Raw genomic sequence first — 17849 nt, 5'->3', positions numbered from 1 at the left:
GATGTTAACTAAACTTGTGGTCATCATTTTGCAATATATACATACATCAAATCATTATGTTGTATGCCTAAAAACTAATACAATGTTATATGCCAAATATATCATTTTAAAAAGCTAAAAAATGATTTACGTGTCCTTCAAATGATTAAAACATCCATCATACATAACCTAAAGGCATTGCCAATATTCGGAAACCACCAATCTAACATCTCCTGTTACTGAAGTAAGATAGAAATAAAAAGTAAAATACTGGTAAAAAAGTTTGCCTCAAAATTTGTATCCTTCTAGAGGAGGGAGGTGGTATAGCTCAGTGGTAGAGTGCACGCTTAGCATGCAGGAGGTCCTGGGTTCGATCCCCAGTACTTCCATTAAAAATAAAAAGTTTAAAGAAAAAAATGTTTAAAAACTTGTATCTTTCCATAACCTGTCAATTCTTATGTTCAAGTTCAACCGTAGTCTCCACTTTAAACCTACACCTTCTTTTCTAATAGTCTCAACTGCAGGCAAACCTGGATCTAGGGATTTAAGAATGTATCTTCCAGATAATCTATTTTACATTCCTAAGTGCTATGCCACTGAATTTTGAAATGACACACATACTTGATTCACAAAAATCAAACAGTATTTTAACATGAACAAACAAGTGACATGTCCAGCATTTCTTACATATATACACGCAGACAGGCACTTGGGCAGCAAACATCGGCAGGCAAGCTTTTTCCTGGGGGCGTTCTCCCAGGCTGCACAGACCAGCCGGCGCAGAGCACCGCGCACACCTGCACCAGTGGAAGCCGCAACCTCGGGACGCCGGAGACCCTCTCCGGGAAGATTTCCCAGCACAGCCCTTGAACCTGGAAGGCTCTGGCCCTTAATCTGGTCTTTCTAAATTTGAGCCAGGAATGGCCCAGTTTACCGCGACTGGTTTAGTGGGACCAAGAAACTAATCGCATAAAGACTCAGATTACAGAGAGCTTTAAATAGCCAACTTGTCTAAATACAATCGTGTTAGGAGAATCAGTTAAATATCTGTGTTCAATCCATGGCAGTCTGAAAAGCAGGCAGGGACAGCACAGGGCGGAGGTGAGCTGTCTGCAGCGGGGCAGGCCTGCAGCTCCCTGGAAATAAAGGAAGGCGGGGAGAGGCTCGGGCTGGAGTGACCAGCGCGACAAGGTCCCTGCCCCGGCTGCCTGGCGCCCAGGCAGACCGAGGAGTCTGGCAGGCGTCCAGTCCAGGCAGCACCCACTGCGGCGACAGGGATCTGCTTCCTAGGCCTTGCAGACACTGCTGAAGGCATGAGCCAGCATCCCGAGGCCGTGAGTGACTCAGAGGGACTCCCTGTGACTCCCCTGTGTCCCAGGGCTTCGAGAATATGGAACAGCTCTCAGAAGTAAGGGGCACCCACTCAGAGCAACAGAAGAAGAGTCAGACCTTTAAGTTAAAACTGCTCAATCATTTCTTTAGCATGACCAGGCTGGAATTCAGCCACAGGCTGCGGGTTTTCCTTTCTGTCACACTTTGCCACTTTATTTTCCTCTCCGTTTCTGAAAGAATAATATTTAAATCCAAACAACTAACTGATTTTATTCAAAGGCTCAGAAATTCATCTGTTTAGCTTAGGCCCAGCTCCGACACTGGCCCTGGCCTCGGGACCACACGGGCATCCCGCCCCACGGACCCCACCTTCCTCCCCAAACCCCCGGCCCGAAAAACAAAGCCCAATCATGAGAGGAGGACTTGGGGACTATCATCTCTCTAGTAATAGACCGGAAATGCTCACCGGTGGAAGCAAGCACACGGGAACAGGATCGGGGGTCCAGCACGGGGAGCCACGGCCGGGCTGGGCGCACTAGACCTTTCTACCCAGAAAATCAAACCATGTCCTCCAGAGCAAGGGCCACAGTCACACAACCCGGGGAACGGAGACAGCCCTGTGTGTATCCCCTCATTTGACCACTCAAACACCCATCAGGCAGGGGTGTTTGTTTTGCGTTTGTCTGGCAGGAAGTTCCCCGATGGGAGGCTCAGGGCGTGTTGAAGGAAGCTTGGGTTTCAGAGGTTTGGGGAGCTGGGTCTGAGTTCCAGCCCCCCCACTTCCTCTCTCTGTGACTCCGGCCAAGAACCTGTATCTCTGGAGGTCGCCACAGCGCAGGGTCCGACTGGCAGGAGATCCCACACAGGAGCCAGGGCCACCCCCAGGGCTGGAGGGAAGAAAGGACATCAGAGGGGCCCCATAAATGCCCTCCAGAGGCATATCCTGGCCTAAGACCCCAGGCACCACATACCTTTTGAGAAAAATATCAACCCAAAGTCTCCTCTCCAGGTCGAATCTCATGGTAGGAAAAAAGCCTACTTTCCAGATTCTAAAAAAATCTACAGCTCGAGGAGAGTGTTAGGGTCCCCCCAAAGTTCAAAGCCACTCTGACAGGGAGCTAAGGGGCTAAGGTCCCCCCAGATCCCCCACAGCGGTCAGCTCTCAGGGTCCAGAATTCCAGGATGGACTCCAGTGCAGGGAAGAGACCTTGTCCAGAACCAGCTCCTGGGGCAGAAGTTTGTTTTGAGGACCCCGCCGGCCAGGCTAAGTGGACTGTCACCGCTGGCCCCGCCTCGGGCCCTGACACGTGCCTGCGGTACCTGGGACCAAGCTGCACCTCATACCCCTGGTCTTCAGAGAAAGGGCCACAAGGGACCACAAACTCCCCAGGGAACCTTAATACCAGTGCAGGACACGGGGAGAAAGTGGACATGAGGGCAGCAACGGTCCTCATGTTTGAAAAGACATAAAAACGCCAGCAACAAAAGAGTCGGTAACTTCCGAGACCGTTCTGAGATTTGAAAGGATGACTTACGTTGAGTCAAGGGTCCGATTGATTTTTGCAATTATTCCCAAAGAGGGGTCGATCTTGGCATACATCGTTGACATCACGCCCACAACCACGATGAGCCAACTGGAGGGACTTGCCGGGTACACGCCGGTGATGATGCCATTCTAAAAACAGACACACACGACATGAGCAACATCCCGCCTGGTGATGGGGCCAGTGAGCTGTCAGGTAGTGGAGGGGGGTTCGCACATGCGGACAGCTAAGTGACCTCACTGTTACTGTTGGAAACCTCTCCCAGAGCCTCCAGCCACGGGTTGTTCCAACTTCTGTCCAGCTGCTCCCCTTCCTCACTTCTGAGCCAAAACCCTAGCTAAGACAGTTTCCCCTGGGAGCAACCCCGGGACATTAGAATCACCCAAGGCACTAGCCCGAGATCCACCCCGATTGACTGGGGACACCAGCCACTGAGCCAACCACGATGTCCTCTCCCCAGCCTGCTATCCCTGGGATGCCCCGAGACCCCCACTCCAAAACCACCGCTCCTGCTGCTCCTGAATCAGATGCTGCTGGACCCCGAGGTATTTACAGGAGACTTCACTCCATGTCGAGGATTTTCCATAAGATGCTTCAGCCAAATCTTCCCAACCCCTCTTCAAAAAAACAAAACAAAAAACCAAGAACTATCATGGTGTGGGTGGGAGGAAATATGACACAAAATTGGCAAAATGTCGACAGTTGTGGAAACTAGCAGGCAAGCAGTTCTGTTCATTATTTTCTTTACTTCTGTGTATGTTTCAGAGCTTCCAATTAAGAAACAATTCTTACTAAAGCCATCTTAATAAGGGACTGATCTGACCAAGACAATGGATTTGAAAACTCTCAACGCTTTATCCAAATTCCCTCAGAAGATACTTGAATTCCTACGTGCTATTCCCATGGTCAAGAGGTGTGAGAAAAAGATTTCAAACGTGGTGGAGGGGTAGGGGGGCTTCTAGTGTTCTCTGAAGTAAAAAGCGTTCTTGTAAAATAAATAAATACATACATACATTAGGTTAAATTAAAATGGAGGGAGGAAGGTTCTAGATACAGTGTCTCTGCTCACCACATCACCCCCACCCTGCACCTGCTCTGCCAGCCCTGCCCCACCCCACCCCGGGCATCAGATGGTCCTCCAAGGAGCCATGTGGTTAAGCGGGGCCCTCGCCGTTCATTGTCTATTTTTGTATCTATCTGTCTTGCCTCCTCAGCAGTATTACAAAGAGCCTTTATTTTGGGGGGAGCGGGAGGTAATTAGGATTATTTATTTATTTTTAATGGAGGGACTGGGGAATCGAACTTGGGACCTCGTGCATGCCAAGCATGCACTGTACCACTGAGCTATACCCTCCCCTCAACAAAGCCTTTAAAGTCACAGAACAACGTTTCGGAGGGGCTGAGATGAGGGCCACACCCGTGCACCCCAGCATCTGCTCTCCTTCAAGTGAAGGTAAAAAGGAGGCTCAGCAAGGCCAGGTGTGCAAACGGCACTTTCCACGGTAGGGGGCGCCCTCCTCATCTTCCAGTGGGTCATGCAAGGGCCCAATGTGGCCTGGCCACATAGCTGGGCCCTGGAACCCTCCGGCTGAGCCCGGGGACACCTGTCCAGCCAGGCCAGCTCCCAGGGGCCCGCCCACCTTCTCGCCGGCCACCGTTCTCCCCTACTCTACCTCCTGGGCCTTCCTTCCCAGCCCTCCTCATCCTTCCCTCTGAAAGGAAAACCGGAGAACAAATACACAAACCGTAGGAGTTACCCTGGGGGACTTTTGAGTCAGGGGCTTTCACCTTGCTTGAATTTTTTTTAAAAGATGCATTTACTTGTTCCTTCTGTGATTTTTTAAAAATAAATTAAAATGAATTAAAAACAAGACACGTGCTTTAAAATGGTGACTAAATGTTCACTCTTTCCGGTGAACAGAACTGAGAACCCATGTCATTAACTGTGTTTGAATGTACATGCATCTTTTCCAATGCTGGACTATTTTTTCAGCCAGTTATCTGTTAAAGAAACTCACTACTGTTTTGCACAGCTGGAAAACAAGCCTTTTTCTACAAAGCGTAGAGGCTTCTGGACTCAGAGCCAGAGACATAGATATCAGCCTTTACTCTGCTTCTCCCAAGCAGGTCACTTACCCTCTGGAAGCCCCAATTTCCTGGCCTGCACTCGGGGGTCCCGATTTCCTACTTGCCTTACAGAATTTCTCCAAGAACCCAGTGAGCCAATCTGCGAAAGTGTTTCATAAGCCTTAAGCACCGCGGAACCATACAAACACATGTGCTGTGCCAGCAACCACTCTAAGACATGCCTACTCCAGTAGCACCTGGAGTTCTCAGGCGGTAAAAGGAATACTGAACGGATTACTGAACAGAATACTGAAGCAAGTGTCTGAAAACCTTGAATCTGATGAATTTCTTCTTCCAGGAGTGAAGTCCGGACAGACAGATCTGCTTGAGGGCCTCATGGCTCAGCCGGAGGTCGATCCCATCAGGAGTGACCGTGAACTGGAAGGCCACGGCTTGGTGAGCCTCTGCCATGGTCAGCGATCTCCTGGAAAGACCAGAGGAGAACATGACACGGGGGGAGTTCACCGGACGTTAGAAGACCCCTACTTGCACAGAAGTGTCATCCATTCCAAATTTAAGGGTTTCGTCCGTGTTGGACAGATTCAGTGTTTTTCATCAACAGATCCAACTCCTTGATCACACATCGACCCTGCCCCGCCCGTCCAGCACCTGCTTGGAGGCCCTGGGGGATCAGCAGAGTCCAGGCGTGGGACCCCCCAGCCCTGGCCTTGGCCATCCCACCTCGCCTGCAGGTCCAGCCCGGGCACACCCGGCCGACACAGGAAGCTGGTGGTGGCTTAGCAACATGCTCAGCAGAGGCAAATCCCTTCCCTGCCCACCCGGCAGCTGGGAGGCTGACACAGAAAGTCCACACACAGTCCTGACAGCCCTGAGCCGGAATCTTCCAGTGGGAGCTCGGGACCGACTCCAAATGCCCTGGCCCCTGTGTAAGTGTGGTTGCTGCCCTGGGAAACCACTTGAGGCCGCACCCAAGAGTCCATGAAAACCGGACGCTCGCAACTCTCAGGATCAGCTGGGCCTTCCTCCTCGGAGGCTGGTGAAATCAAAGTGGCGTCAACAGCGCGAGGGGCTGTTCCTTGCTCACCCGGTGCCAGCTCGGCCCCCTGCGGGCTTCCCACCTGGCAAAGGAAAGCCCACCTCATTCCCTGGGCCTGCTGGGCACCTTCTGTCTTCCTCCACCTCTTCTTCGGGGGACCACCTCCTCCTAAACTGTCCAACCAACAGCTCGAATCCACTTCTCAAAAAGCGGCCCAGGTGGCTCTAAGATTCCCCCAGAGCCTGGAGGCTGACTCTTAACCTCTCCTCCCATCAAAGCCTGGGGTGAACACTAGGCCGGCCCTATGGAGATAAGGATTCTGCACGGCCTGTCACAGCAAATAAAATTATGCGTTTGGCTACCTTTCAACGATTTATCATCTTTTTACACAGAACAGGAAGGCAGAAAAGGCAGGAGATTAAACATAGTGTTTGTAAACAATTCTCTGCAAAGGTGATGCGTGCCGGGCGAGGGCAGAGGGACTCAGGATGTTTGCAGTCTCCTTGTCTAGTCAATGGCCTTATCAGACCTCTCTGAATTTCACTAAGGATTTGCTTGTTTTGAGTGGCTCAGACTAAAAACCGAATGCAACCCCCATCCCAAAATGAATAATTTGTTTTTTGAGTTTTGCAGAAGCCAAGATGGCTATCCTGAGTCGGTCTCTCCTGACTTGAGCCACGAGCACAAAATGAATGAACCAGACGGATGGCAAGGGTTTGAGAAGCTCCCTTCACAAATCTAACTACCAAACATTCCACCCTGGAGTCTACAGCCTCGCACCTAGAAACATTTATCACTGTGATATACCCGCCTCGACGTCCCTGGACCGTGGCCAACAGGAAAATGCAAAACAAAGCTGCAGCCAAATACCATTCACATTCACACCCACCAGGATGGCCACGAAGTCGATGGGTGATAGCGCTGCTGGCGAGGCTGTGGACGACTCGGAGCCCGCGCGCGCCGCCGGTGGAGACGGCAGATGGCGCAGCCCCTTCGGAAGCAGTCTGGCAGCTCCTCAGACAGGTAAACACCAAGTTACCACGTGACCCGTCAACTCCACGCCTGGGCAAGTGCACACAAAAACCTGCACCCGGTGTTCACAGCAGCACAAATTGCAACGACCCGAAGTCGGGACAACCCAACGTCCCTCCAGGGATGAACAAGCACGTGAACCTGCTCTTCCACCCGGCGCAACGGGGCTGGGCAACACAAAGGGGTGAAACACTGGCACCAGCCACCACACAGGTGGACCCTGAAAACATGATGCTAGTGAAAGAAGCCAGACAGGAGTCCACCTGCAGGAAAAGTCCAGAACCTGCAAATCCACAGCAACAAAGCAGAGTCGCGGCTGCCCAGGACCGGGGGGCGAGGGAGGCTGGGAGGAGGGTTTCTTTTTGTGGGGAAGAAATCTTCCAAAACTGGGGGTGACGGCTGCACATGCTCTGAATCTGCTAAAAACCACTGACGCGTACACGTCGGCTGGGTGGATTACGTGGGATGTGGACGATAAAGCTCCCAGTAAAGCTGTCATGACAACACCACCGCCCCGTGAAATCCAAGTGTTTGCCTATTTCTCCCTCACACACCTAAACCTTCTCTCCTCAAATACGAGAGTCAGGTGGGTGGGTGCATCACTCCCTCCTCCCTGATGCGTCCACCCTGTGCTCCATTCACACTAAGGCCCCCTTCAAACAACTGTGACCTCACGGCATTAAAGAATTACCATTAAATGCTTTCAGGTGTCGTACGACGTTAGTCATGGTTGTGCTGTCTCTCGGCGATACTGACATACTTACCAATGGCCTTTTACCTTTTATCATGTCTGGAGTTGCGTTAGACTGTCTTACCAGTTCATCTGCTGCTGCCACTCGCCCCTCTGGGCTCCGAGCTGGGAGGTCACCGTTCCTCTTCCAGCCCCCCTGCACCCCAGTTGTCACCACCCATGGGGCTCTGCCTGTACCTGCGCACACAACTCGACATTTCAAGCTTGTCTTCACTCATGCCGAAACAAGACAACCGGAAATTAACCTTGCATCTTTCCCACACCCTCCCGGCCATCTCTCCTTGCAATACCTCCATCATCTGCTGTGCCCGGGCAGGAACGGGCTAGAACGGTCCTTACCCCATTCCTTGCCCCGCACTGGACGCAGGCACCAGAACCTGCTGGTTTTCAAAGGCATGCTGCCTGCTCACCAGGACCATCCCCACCTGGGTGGAGAGAGGGGGGCTGCCCTGGGGATCAGGTTTACGCAGCACAACCGGGGGGACCCACCCACATGGCAGAACAAACACTTGTGCCCCAAGTTCCCGGGGGGCCAAAGGAGAAAGCGTGTGAACTGTCTCCCCTTCTGTCATTCAATTGTTTCTGCAAATCATCACTGAGCAACTACCGGAGGGAGGCCTTCTGACAAGAATTTTGAACTGGGAGGGGCGGACTGAGAGCGGAAGCACCTTCTAGAAGGTCTGGGTGGGTGACGGGAGAAGGCCCCTTGGGGGCTGTTCTTGATGTAAGGCCACCTCTTGCCTTGCACCCCCAGACCAGCTCAGGGGGACACTGGGGGGCGGCTGCTTGTGACAGCAAACCCCCCAGCTGCAAGGAGATTCCCAGAAATGTATCCCATACACTGAAGACAAAAGCCTTCTTTGTCTGTGTGTCCAGCATGCTATGCGGTTCCTTCCCCTGGAAGGACAGAAATCACTTCGGGCTGCATCAGGTGGAGAGCAGCCAAGCGATAAGCCTGCACAAACCTCCAGGCCTGGGACACACCTGATCGCTGCTCCTCCCAACCCTGCCCCCCGCCCGCCAACCCTCCCCCTCCCCCTGGGGCTGACCATGGGAACCATGCGATGGTGCCGCTTTAAAAAGCAGGAGGGCCACTAAAGGAGCGAGACCACCACCAAGGTCTGTGCCAGAGCACTTAAGCACCTTACGCTAATCTGCTCCAGGAAAAACACCAAGATCCAGAATAAGGCGCTCTGGTTGAGAATGATGACCTACTTATTGCAATTTTTAAAAAACTGTAGTAGAGCTGACTTACAATGTTGTGTTAGTTTCTGGTGCACAGTGATTTAGTTCTACGTATATAGTCACTATCATATTCCTTGTCAGTACGGGTTACTAAAGCTACTGAATATAGTTCCCTGTTGTTCATCTATTTTATTGCAATTTCGTAAATCCATATAGCTGATCCATCACGTGGCTCTTCCCGAGGCCTTGCCAGGCCGTCCCCTGGTCACCTCCACTCAGCCAGGCCCTTCCAAGTCTGACTCACGGCTAGGATGCCTTCTGCCCTGTGTCCATTTCTCTTGTCCTGCCTCACATCTGGCTCAGGGCTCCCCTCTCCAGGCGCCCGCCTTGGAATCTACATTCCGGAAGCACAGGAGTTCCGTCAGTCACACCTAGCAATTTCACCTGCACTCGCTGGCACACGACTTTCACTTGTAAATGATCCATTTAACCTTCCAGCATAAACTGTAAACTTCCCCGGGACACGAATCCTTGTTGCATTCTCCGAACAAATCACGAGGTCCACAGATAGTTCTGGAACACAGAACCGCAAACGGACAATTTGACAGGAAACGTTGCAACATCTCATTCAATTTTGCTAAGATAACCTTAATTCTCCCAATGCTACTCCCCAAATTCTTGGCCAGTCAGTTGGTCTGTACTTCGTTTTTCAAATCTGCTCGCTTTTGCTCTCTTTCTTCACAATAGATTCCTGTTAACAAAAACATTTCACCTCAGAGGGTAGTGGCCTGCAAATCACATGACTGATCACGTGATCAAAAAGCCATCCTTAAGACACAATGTGTCCCTCCAGAGCCCTGCCGCCTTCAGTGCCGTCTTCCCCCGCCCCCACCCTAGGTTCTGTGACCGGCAGAAGGAAAGGAGGTGAAAGGTCATCCAATGCAAAGTATGGGGCCAGACCTCAAAACGGCCCGGGGAAAACAGAGATGTGGAAATCACCTCTGTCAGTCAAAACCAACAATAAAGCTTGCCATGTTACAGTGGACTTCCTAGAAAACAATGGAAATATGTAAGTAAATTACATGTTGTTAGAAGTCTTTTGACATAATCTTGAACTCCCCAAACAAGGAGGGGATAGGCTGTAGGTAGGCAGAGCATACAGATGAATTCTTGTGCAATTAACAATAAAGATACAAAATCTTCCTTCTACCAAACTCTTTGGCATATGCCCGACAAATGTGATCTACATTTTACCTGCATTAATCCATTTTCTTTAAAATTTATGGCTGACTTTTTAAAATATTTAATTTATTTATTATTATCTTATTTAACTATTTTATTTTGGTTAGGGGGAGGTAATTAGGTTTGTTTATTTTAATGGCAGTACTGGGGATTGAACCCAGGACTTCATGCATGCTAAGCATGAACTCTACCACTTAAGCTATACCCTCCCCCAACATTAACCCATTTAATTCCCACTGGAACCCCAGGAAATGGGTACTAGCACTATCCCCATTTATTAATGAGAAGACCAAGGCTTGGATGTCAAGAAACTTACCCAATGTCACAGCTAGCAAACAGCAGAGCTGGGAATCAGACTCTGGTCCAACTCCAAAACTCATGTTCTTACCTATCAAGTCAAGTGCTAAGTACTCCGTGAAAAGTTCAACTTAAGATTCCTAAAGTTACAACACAGATATAAAATTAGGTCACTCTGTCGTAACCAAAGTGATGTGATCGCAACCAGCAATAAAACAACAGTAACTACAAACACGATGGGTGCCAACTCGAAAATTCTTTACATGCTCTGGTCTTCCCGCTAGAATTGCACAATTCATAGGCCCGCAGGCCCTGCCTTCTATTAAAATCCAGCTGACAGACAGCAGCCCATCTCATCCAGTGGGAAACAACTGTGCTGGGAATCCTGAGAAAAGGTTACCCACAGGAAGTGACAGCTTACAGCAGCACAAATACCAGCCAGGGCCTCCAGGAGCACAGCCTGCCTCCCTCATCAGAGAGAAAGGGTGAGGCTGGATGACACCTGGGCCACCACCCCTGGAAAAACTCTTGAGAGAAGACACTGCAGGCAGAGACTCTGTAACATCTTTGGTGGAGGGCAGAGCATTTATCATCCACAACATACTGTGGCCAACGCCTGGGAGGCGTTCTGCTTGGCTAAACAAAGCTGGTTCTGCCCCCTAGGACTGGCTCCAACTTGGGGAAACCATGTTCCCGCCATGCTTGACGATCAAGGTGATACCCAAGCCAGCCTCAGCACTGCTACCCAAAGCACTTCAAGGAAAGCGCCAGGAGGGTCCTGCAAGGGATTCACCAGCCCAGGGGTTCACGTCTCTTCTCAGGTTCCGTTCTGCTCCTTGGTATTTAGTATTCCTGCTATTACGCGGATGATGAAGTTGAGGGGTTGGGTGTGGGCAGAAATGAGCAGTAATGGGAAGAAAAATGAAAGCCCTCCTTTCCACGGGGCTGGGGGCGCCCGTCCCCTGTGTGCCCACGAGCCACATCCTTATTCGCCTACAGCCCTGATTCTCTGTACAACCCTGATTCTCTGTACTCTCACTCATTTTTTCACCAACTGTGTACACAACAAATGCAAACTGCTCTCTCCCTAATCTGATGGCATCACCTTAGAAGCAAGAATATGAGACTCAAAACTCACTGTACGTTTTGGGGAGAGGCTTCATGTACCAGAAAGGGGCAGGAACTTTCATTTGTGAAGGGCTGTATCTTTTTTTTTAATTTCCTTATTTTTTTTAAATTTTTATTTATTTTCTTTGGTGGGGAGGAGGTAATTAGGTTTTTACTTGTTTATTTTTAATAGAGATACTGGGGATTGAACCTAGGACTTTGTGCATGCTAGACACACACTCTACCCCTGAGCTATACCTCCCCACTATATCTCTAATTCAAAACTGAGCATTTAATGTTTGCGATATTTAAACCGGCCATGTGGTTAATTCCTTGCAGTGGAGTATATCCTAGTAAGCCGTTCACAGGGGCAAGATGCTGGGTCAAGGTGGGTTATAGGGGAATTCTGACTCATCATCCTTTTCTCTACAGCTCTCAAAAAGCAGCACAGCTCCTGCCAACCGAGGCACTGTCAAAATCAAGTAAAAATTTTAACTTAAGGCTTACAGTGTGTCATATTAACAAGTAATAGTTAATCAAATACATACAGAGAAATACAGAGAAATAAAAGAACTGGGGAAAGGGCATCGAGGATCACTTTTTAATAAAGAGAACACAGCATGTCTTGCAGGCCCTAATTATCTGCACTATCTATTCAAGCGTTTTCTCTGGATGCCCACCCAGAAGGACCCCCTCCGACCTGGCCAACATCCTGACCAAAGACAGTTGGGGAAGGCAGGCATCCGCCCAAGAGCAGTCCCCAGACCTCTAGCCCCCACCAGAGTGTGGTTCCCACAACTGTCCCTAAAACTGGGGGAGTGGTGCCCCTATTCCCCATGCAGGTGCTTGCACCCAGAAATGCAACTGAACTTAAACCACATGTTCCAATCTGGGAGACTGCAGAACGCAGCCGTTCCTGTAAATCCTGCCTGCAGTCATGGTATTGTTTGCCGGAAGCTCTATTCATCTCACACCCTCAAAGCTACTCTCACATCTGGCTCCTTACTGGATACTCATAAAACCCCTGTGAGGCAAAGGACAGCTGTCAGAGGCACCACTTTACTGATGAGGAATGGAAACCCAGAAACACGCACGGCTGATTCAGTGTCATGTCCAGTGGGCCCCGGGGTGGGGGTAGTGCCAACACCCGGGCCTCTGCCTGCACGGTGGTCTGGGGAGCAGCTGGTTAAAGGGAAGGAGTACACGCTTCAGGGAACACAAATTCAGGTTAAAATTCCAGCTCTGCCACTTACTCAGAAGGGTGTGTGTGTGTGTGTGTGTGTGTGTGTGTGTGTGTGTGTGTGTGTGGTCTGGAGCAAATGTCATCGCCATTCACAAGATCTGTTTCCTGGCATATAAGTATGCATATTACCCTTCCCTCACATGAACCCAAAGAGAGCAAGAGATGGGCCTGATACCACACTAGGTCTCCACTGCAGGAACACACTCTTTGCACCTTCCCAGCAGTCCCCCAAGAATGTGCATTTCCATGTAAATTTCCATCCTCTTTCTACTGCCCCCAGCCAGTGTTTGATACCCTGGTCCAAACATCTTTGACATTTTTCAGCAGCATTCCTGATTTACTTTCTGCGCCCCTTACTATACCTCACTCTGCACAGCAGTGTGTGCTTGCAAAAGTAAAAAGAACCCAAAACTCCGTGTATTTAATCTTTTTAAGGCTCAGAGGAGCTGACATGGGAAATCAGTGATAAATGTATAATTTTATCAATGAAGAATTATTTCATAAAAAGTAAAGCTTGAGTTACAGCATATGACAATTTCTTAAAGGAAAGGTTGTTTTGTGTCTGCTTTTAATACAAACATGTATTACTTTTTTAATGGGGGGGGGGTGTTTCTAAAGAAAGGGGATTAACCCCTAGCTCAATTTCTTAGAAACTCAGTGTCCCCGGCCTCAAGGAGCTTACTCCCTGCCAGGGCATCGTAACACAACATAACACAACGTGCTGAATGCTGTGTGTGTGTCAGGTACCCGGAGCCAGTATTCTGGGGGGAAGGTGGGGGTGCTGACCCCTTCACATGTGGAAGGAAGGAGTTGCTGGTCTCCAGTGCAACAGTCCCGGACCACAGTAACAACGTGAAGCAAGGTCCACCGAGGGGGGACCCAACAGGTGCACCTGCCCTTGCTTCCCTCACACCAATGTCCCCTGCCCCAAAGGCCCCTTGCCACACTGCAATCCAGGGGAGAAAGGGGCTCAACCATTCTGTCGCTTGTTCAACATACAACTGAATGCCTGCTGTGGGTCATGGAAACGGGGAGGAAGGCGAGTTCAACGCCTCTCAGGAAGCAGAAGCAGCTCGTGGGGCTCAGGGGACAGCTGGGAAGGCTCCAAGATGCCCTCCGGTTCCTGGGGTGGGTAGGTGAACCACCACATGGAAGGTATGTTAGAGTCCTTTCCTTTTTACCTCAAGAACTCGGTGCCCAACAATCAGCCAATAATCCTTCAGAAGCTGAGCAGTAGCTAGCTACCCAACTTCCCAGCCCTCCATGGTGGCCAAAACCCTACCCTCTACCCTGAGAGGTCACCTCACCCAGCACAATCTATTTCTTTCAATTATTAACTTCCCATAACATTCCTGGACATAAAAAACACCCAACAACGCAAAAAAAAAAAAAAAAAAAAAAAAAAAAACCATAAAAGGCATTCCTCAGAACTGCGGCTCCGGGTTAACTTACCCAAGAAGGTCAAGCTGGCCTTAGCCCAAGGCCTGCTGGGAACCCAATGTCCACCTAGTATTTGTTTGGGGTAAAAGGTGAAGTTCACAAAAGGCAACAAGATATCAGAAATCAACAAGCAGAAAATATTCCTCCTTACGTTAAGTAGATTTTTTTTAAATGCCCCGTGCAGCCGGGACTATCTCTACAGTCGTCAAAGAAACTTAACAGCGGTGCCTTCTGGAGAGGGGCGCTGCCTGCACTGAATTTCCACTCGCACCCCTTCATCTTGTGCTTATAATACCTCTTTTAAAAATTTTTTCTTTTGGGGGGGGGGTAATTTGGTTTAACTTATTTTTAGAGGAGGTACTGGGGATTGAACCCAGGACCTTGTGTATACTAAGCACGCGCGATAACACTTGAGCTATATCCTCCCCCTATTATTTATCTTTAAAAAACAGAAAAATCCTCGCAGGAAAAACTCAAGAGGGGCTCGAGACATTCGAAGGAAGTAGAAGCCTGCTTAAAGTCCGAGACAGAATCTCGGAAACACTGGAAACAGACCAGCTTGAACAACAATTCTATTCTTAAAAGCAGCAATTTTTCCGGAATTCAAAGTGCAGGCTTCCACCGGCAACAGAACTCTGCTCTGCCAATGATAACCATGCAGAGTGACTAAACATTTTTTCCAACAAAGGGAAAAATGCACTCGTAACAAAGTGCAGAACCGGCCCGGGGCCGAGCGGGCACGCGTTTCCGCCTCCCACCTCCCCGCGGCTGCAGACCGCAGGCTGCGTCCCTAATTGCTCGCTGCGAACACGTCGTCGCCCGCCCCGCCAGCAACTGCGGTCGGCGCGCCCCGCCCCGCCCCCGAGCGTCACGTGACGGCTGAGAAAAGTAGGGGAAAGGTTAGCGCGAGCCCCGCCCCCGGCCTGGCGCGTCCCAGGCGCTCAGATCCTGTTCCACCCGCCAAGCCCGCAGAGACCTTCCGGAGGGAGCTGGCGCGCGTCCCCCGCGCTGCCACCCCGGCGACAGCGGGCAAAACGCAGCGCCTCTCGGTGGGAAGGCCGAGCCCTGCGTGATCAGCCTTGGGGACACTTAAGAGCTTAGTGTGCCCGAAGGCAACCCACGCCAGAAACGCGGCAGTGCACCCCGCGAGCCCGGAGCGCCTCCGGAAGGGGCGCGTTGCGAAGCCCAAGGGGAAATTAAGGGTGTTTCCATGAATGGGCACTTGGGGCCAGAGTTGCGTAAGCCCGGGCCCTCGCCCCAGGACTCCCCGCAGACCCAGGTTTGACCGCTCGGTGACCACGGGGCTGGGGCCCCGGGCCAAGGGCGACAGCGATGCCAGGTTTCTTCCCTTCAACTCTGGGTTAGGCCGCTTGTTTTCAGTACAAACTCGAAAGGTTATTTTGGCCTGTGCTTGACGCCAATTTCTGCTGCTCTGATACAAAGTATGTGCACTCCTTAAGATGGCCCATTTTCTGATTCCAACAGCTGTTCAGATGGAGTTCAATGTGCAAGATCAGGTCCAGCAACACATCTTGGTAAGAAAACCGGTTATTTACATGAGAAAAGGCGCCTTGGGCACGCAGAGGCAGAACCACTAAACACTCCCTCGCCTCAACGATAACATTATCATCAGCATTAATGCCCTCATATTTACACCACACTAAGAGTCACCTCAAATAATTTGGAGGTGGGGGTGATGCTTGCTGCCATTTAAAAAAAAAAAAAAGACCAGTGAGTTCGGCCATTTTTTATTTATTTGGTTTGTGGTTTAGAATAAAAATGCTTGAATATCTGGAATGACCAGAAACCGGATGCCAGTGAGAAATGGTATAACAAGATACACATTTCAAAAGATTAAACTGATTGTCACTTTATTAGGTAACTTACAAAGTTACCAGTTTCCTAGTAAAATCTATCCTTCAATATTTTAATATCACATGGAACAGAGGAACCGAAAGTCAGTTCTGAGTTGGGAATATTAAATTTCTCCTAATTACTAGGGATTTTTAACTCTCAGAGTTAAATAAGTGTAAGATCATCTTTGTTCCCTTCGGCTTTAAGGAAAGCCAGCCACCGATTTATATTATAAAGACGCTGACCCACCGCCTTTCCAAACAAAACGAAAGAAACTGACGGTCGGCTCGCCCAGAGTTGGGGTTAGGGGCTGCCAGAATCGGGGCTGGGAGCGGGGGCTGCTCCACCGCCCTGACCCTGCCGACCGGTCTCTCGGGCCAAGTTCGCCCTGATCACGTGACGACCCCACACCCTCCCACCCCTGGCAAAACTGCTCCCACTCCCGGCGCGACCTTGGGCAGACTCTGTGCCCACCTGCCCTAGACCCCGCGCTGCACGGGAGGATGGAGGACTCTCACAAGCGGGGACCCGGACCCGGCACCCCCTTTCGCATCCACCGAGGAAGCGCGGACAGCGCCGGGAGTCCCCGCGCCAAGGGCGTGTCCAAACGGCTGCACTGCGGGGGCGGGCGCCGACAGTTGGGTGGGGCGGTCCGCGGTCCCCCGCTGAGTCCCGAGCACCCCCCCCCCCGGCTTCCGCTTGGGACCGGCCCGCGACTCCGGGACGGTCCCCCGAACCCAATCCACCCTCCGAAGGGGAGGGAACGGGGTGGGATCAAGAAAGGATCGGCGGCACCCTGCCAAGTCCGGAGGGCTGAGCATCCCTCCAGCTCCCGCACCGTACCTGTCCGCAGGCCGACTGATCCTCCGGCGGACCCACCAGACCCAATCAACCCACTCCTGGAAAGTGAGGGTGAGATGAGAAAGGGAAGGGAGCCCGTGGCCCTACTGGCCCCAGACCGGAAGCGTCCTGCCAAGTCCTAAGGGTTGAGCATCCCTCCCGCAGCCGCACCGGACCTGCCGGCATGCAGACCGACCCCAGGTCAGACCCTCAGATCTAATCCACTGCAGGGGGTGAGGAGACCTGCCCTACTCCAGCTTCTGGCTCTCTACGAACTGAGTCCGAGAGTGGGCTAAGGGTTCCCCTCCGCGCCCCGGTACAGGCGGGGGCTTCCCACCCCCCGCCTCAGTCCGGGCCCCGGCAATCTCCGCCGCCCCCCGCCCTGGGCCCCGCCGCAGCCCGCCCTCCCCGCGGCGCGCGGCCTCTGCCGGGCCTTACCGAGTCGGCGGACAGAAGCGCGGCGACAGCGGCGGTGGCTGCGGAGTGAGCGAGCAGCAAGCGAGCGCCGGGAGCTGCAGGGCCGCAGGCGAGGCAGAATGGACCCGACGCCGGTCTCGGCGGATTGGCTGAGGCGCCCGGGGCTGCGGCCTGGGTGGGCGGTGACTCCCCGCGCGCGGCGGGCCGGGGGCGGGACCTGGATGGGGCAGGGCGGGGCGCCCTGGGGAGCGTGCCAGATGAGAAACCGAGGCACGCCACCTCGGCCTCTGCCAGCACAAAGCGGAGGGCGAGATTTCTCGCCCTGCCAGCCTGTTTCCTCACCTGAAAAATGGGCCAACTGATTAGGGCTATGCTCATAAAAGCACTTAGCACAGTGCCTAGCTCATGCTCGCCCTTTATAGACATTGCCCTATATAATACCTACGGCGCCCCTATAAATAG

At 51.6% G+C, this 17849-nt stretch overlaps 1 protein-coding gene across 3 annotated transcripts in view; it reads right to left on the bottom strand.

Moving 5' to 3' along the window:
- The window catches only part of CPT1A (carnitine palmitoyltransferase 1A), a 50254-nt gene extending 32691 nt beyond the window's left edge, over window positions 1–17563 (bottom strand). For 2 of the 3 annotated variants that reach the window (XM_031448591.2, XM_031448592.2), the window contains exons 1-3: window positions 17409–17563; window positions 5253–5406; window positions 2847–2986 (exon numbers count right to left, since the gene is read on the bottom strand). In XM_031448591.2, the coding sequence (XP_031304451.1) occupies window positions 2847–2986; window positions 5253–5393 (281 nt within the window). In that variant the 5' untranslated portion in view covers window positions 5394–5406; window positions 17409–17563. Of the gene's footprint in view, window positions 1–2846; window positions 2987–5252; window positions 5407–16973; window positions 17090–17408 lie in introns of those variants that run through there. The other variant, XM_031448590.2, reaches the window with a different exon arrangement.
- Window positions 17564–17849: the final 286 nt, after the last annotated feature.

This window comes from Camelus dromedarius, chromosome 12 (genome assembly GCF_036321535.1).
Source record: "Camelus dromedarius isolate mCamDro1 chromosome 12, mCamDro1.pat, whole genome shotgun sequence".
In the NCBI taxonomy this organism is placed as follows: Eukaryota; Metazoa; Chordata; class Mammalia; order Artiodactyla; family Camelidae; genus Camelus; species Camelus dromedarius.
The sequence above is the reverse complement of the archived record's forward strand: the minus strand, read 5'-3'. Positions and strand labels throughout refer to the sequence as shown.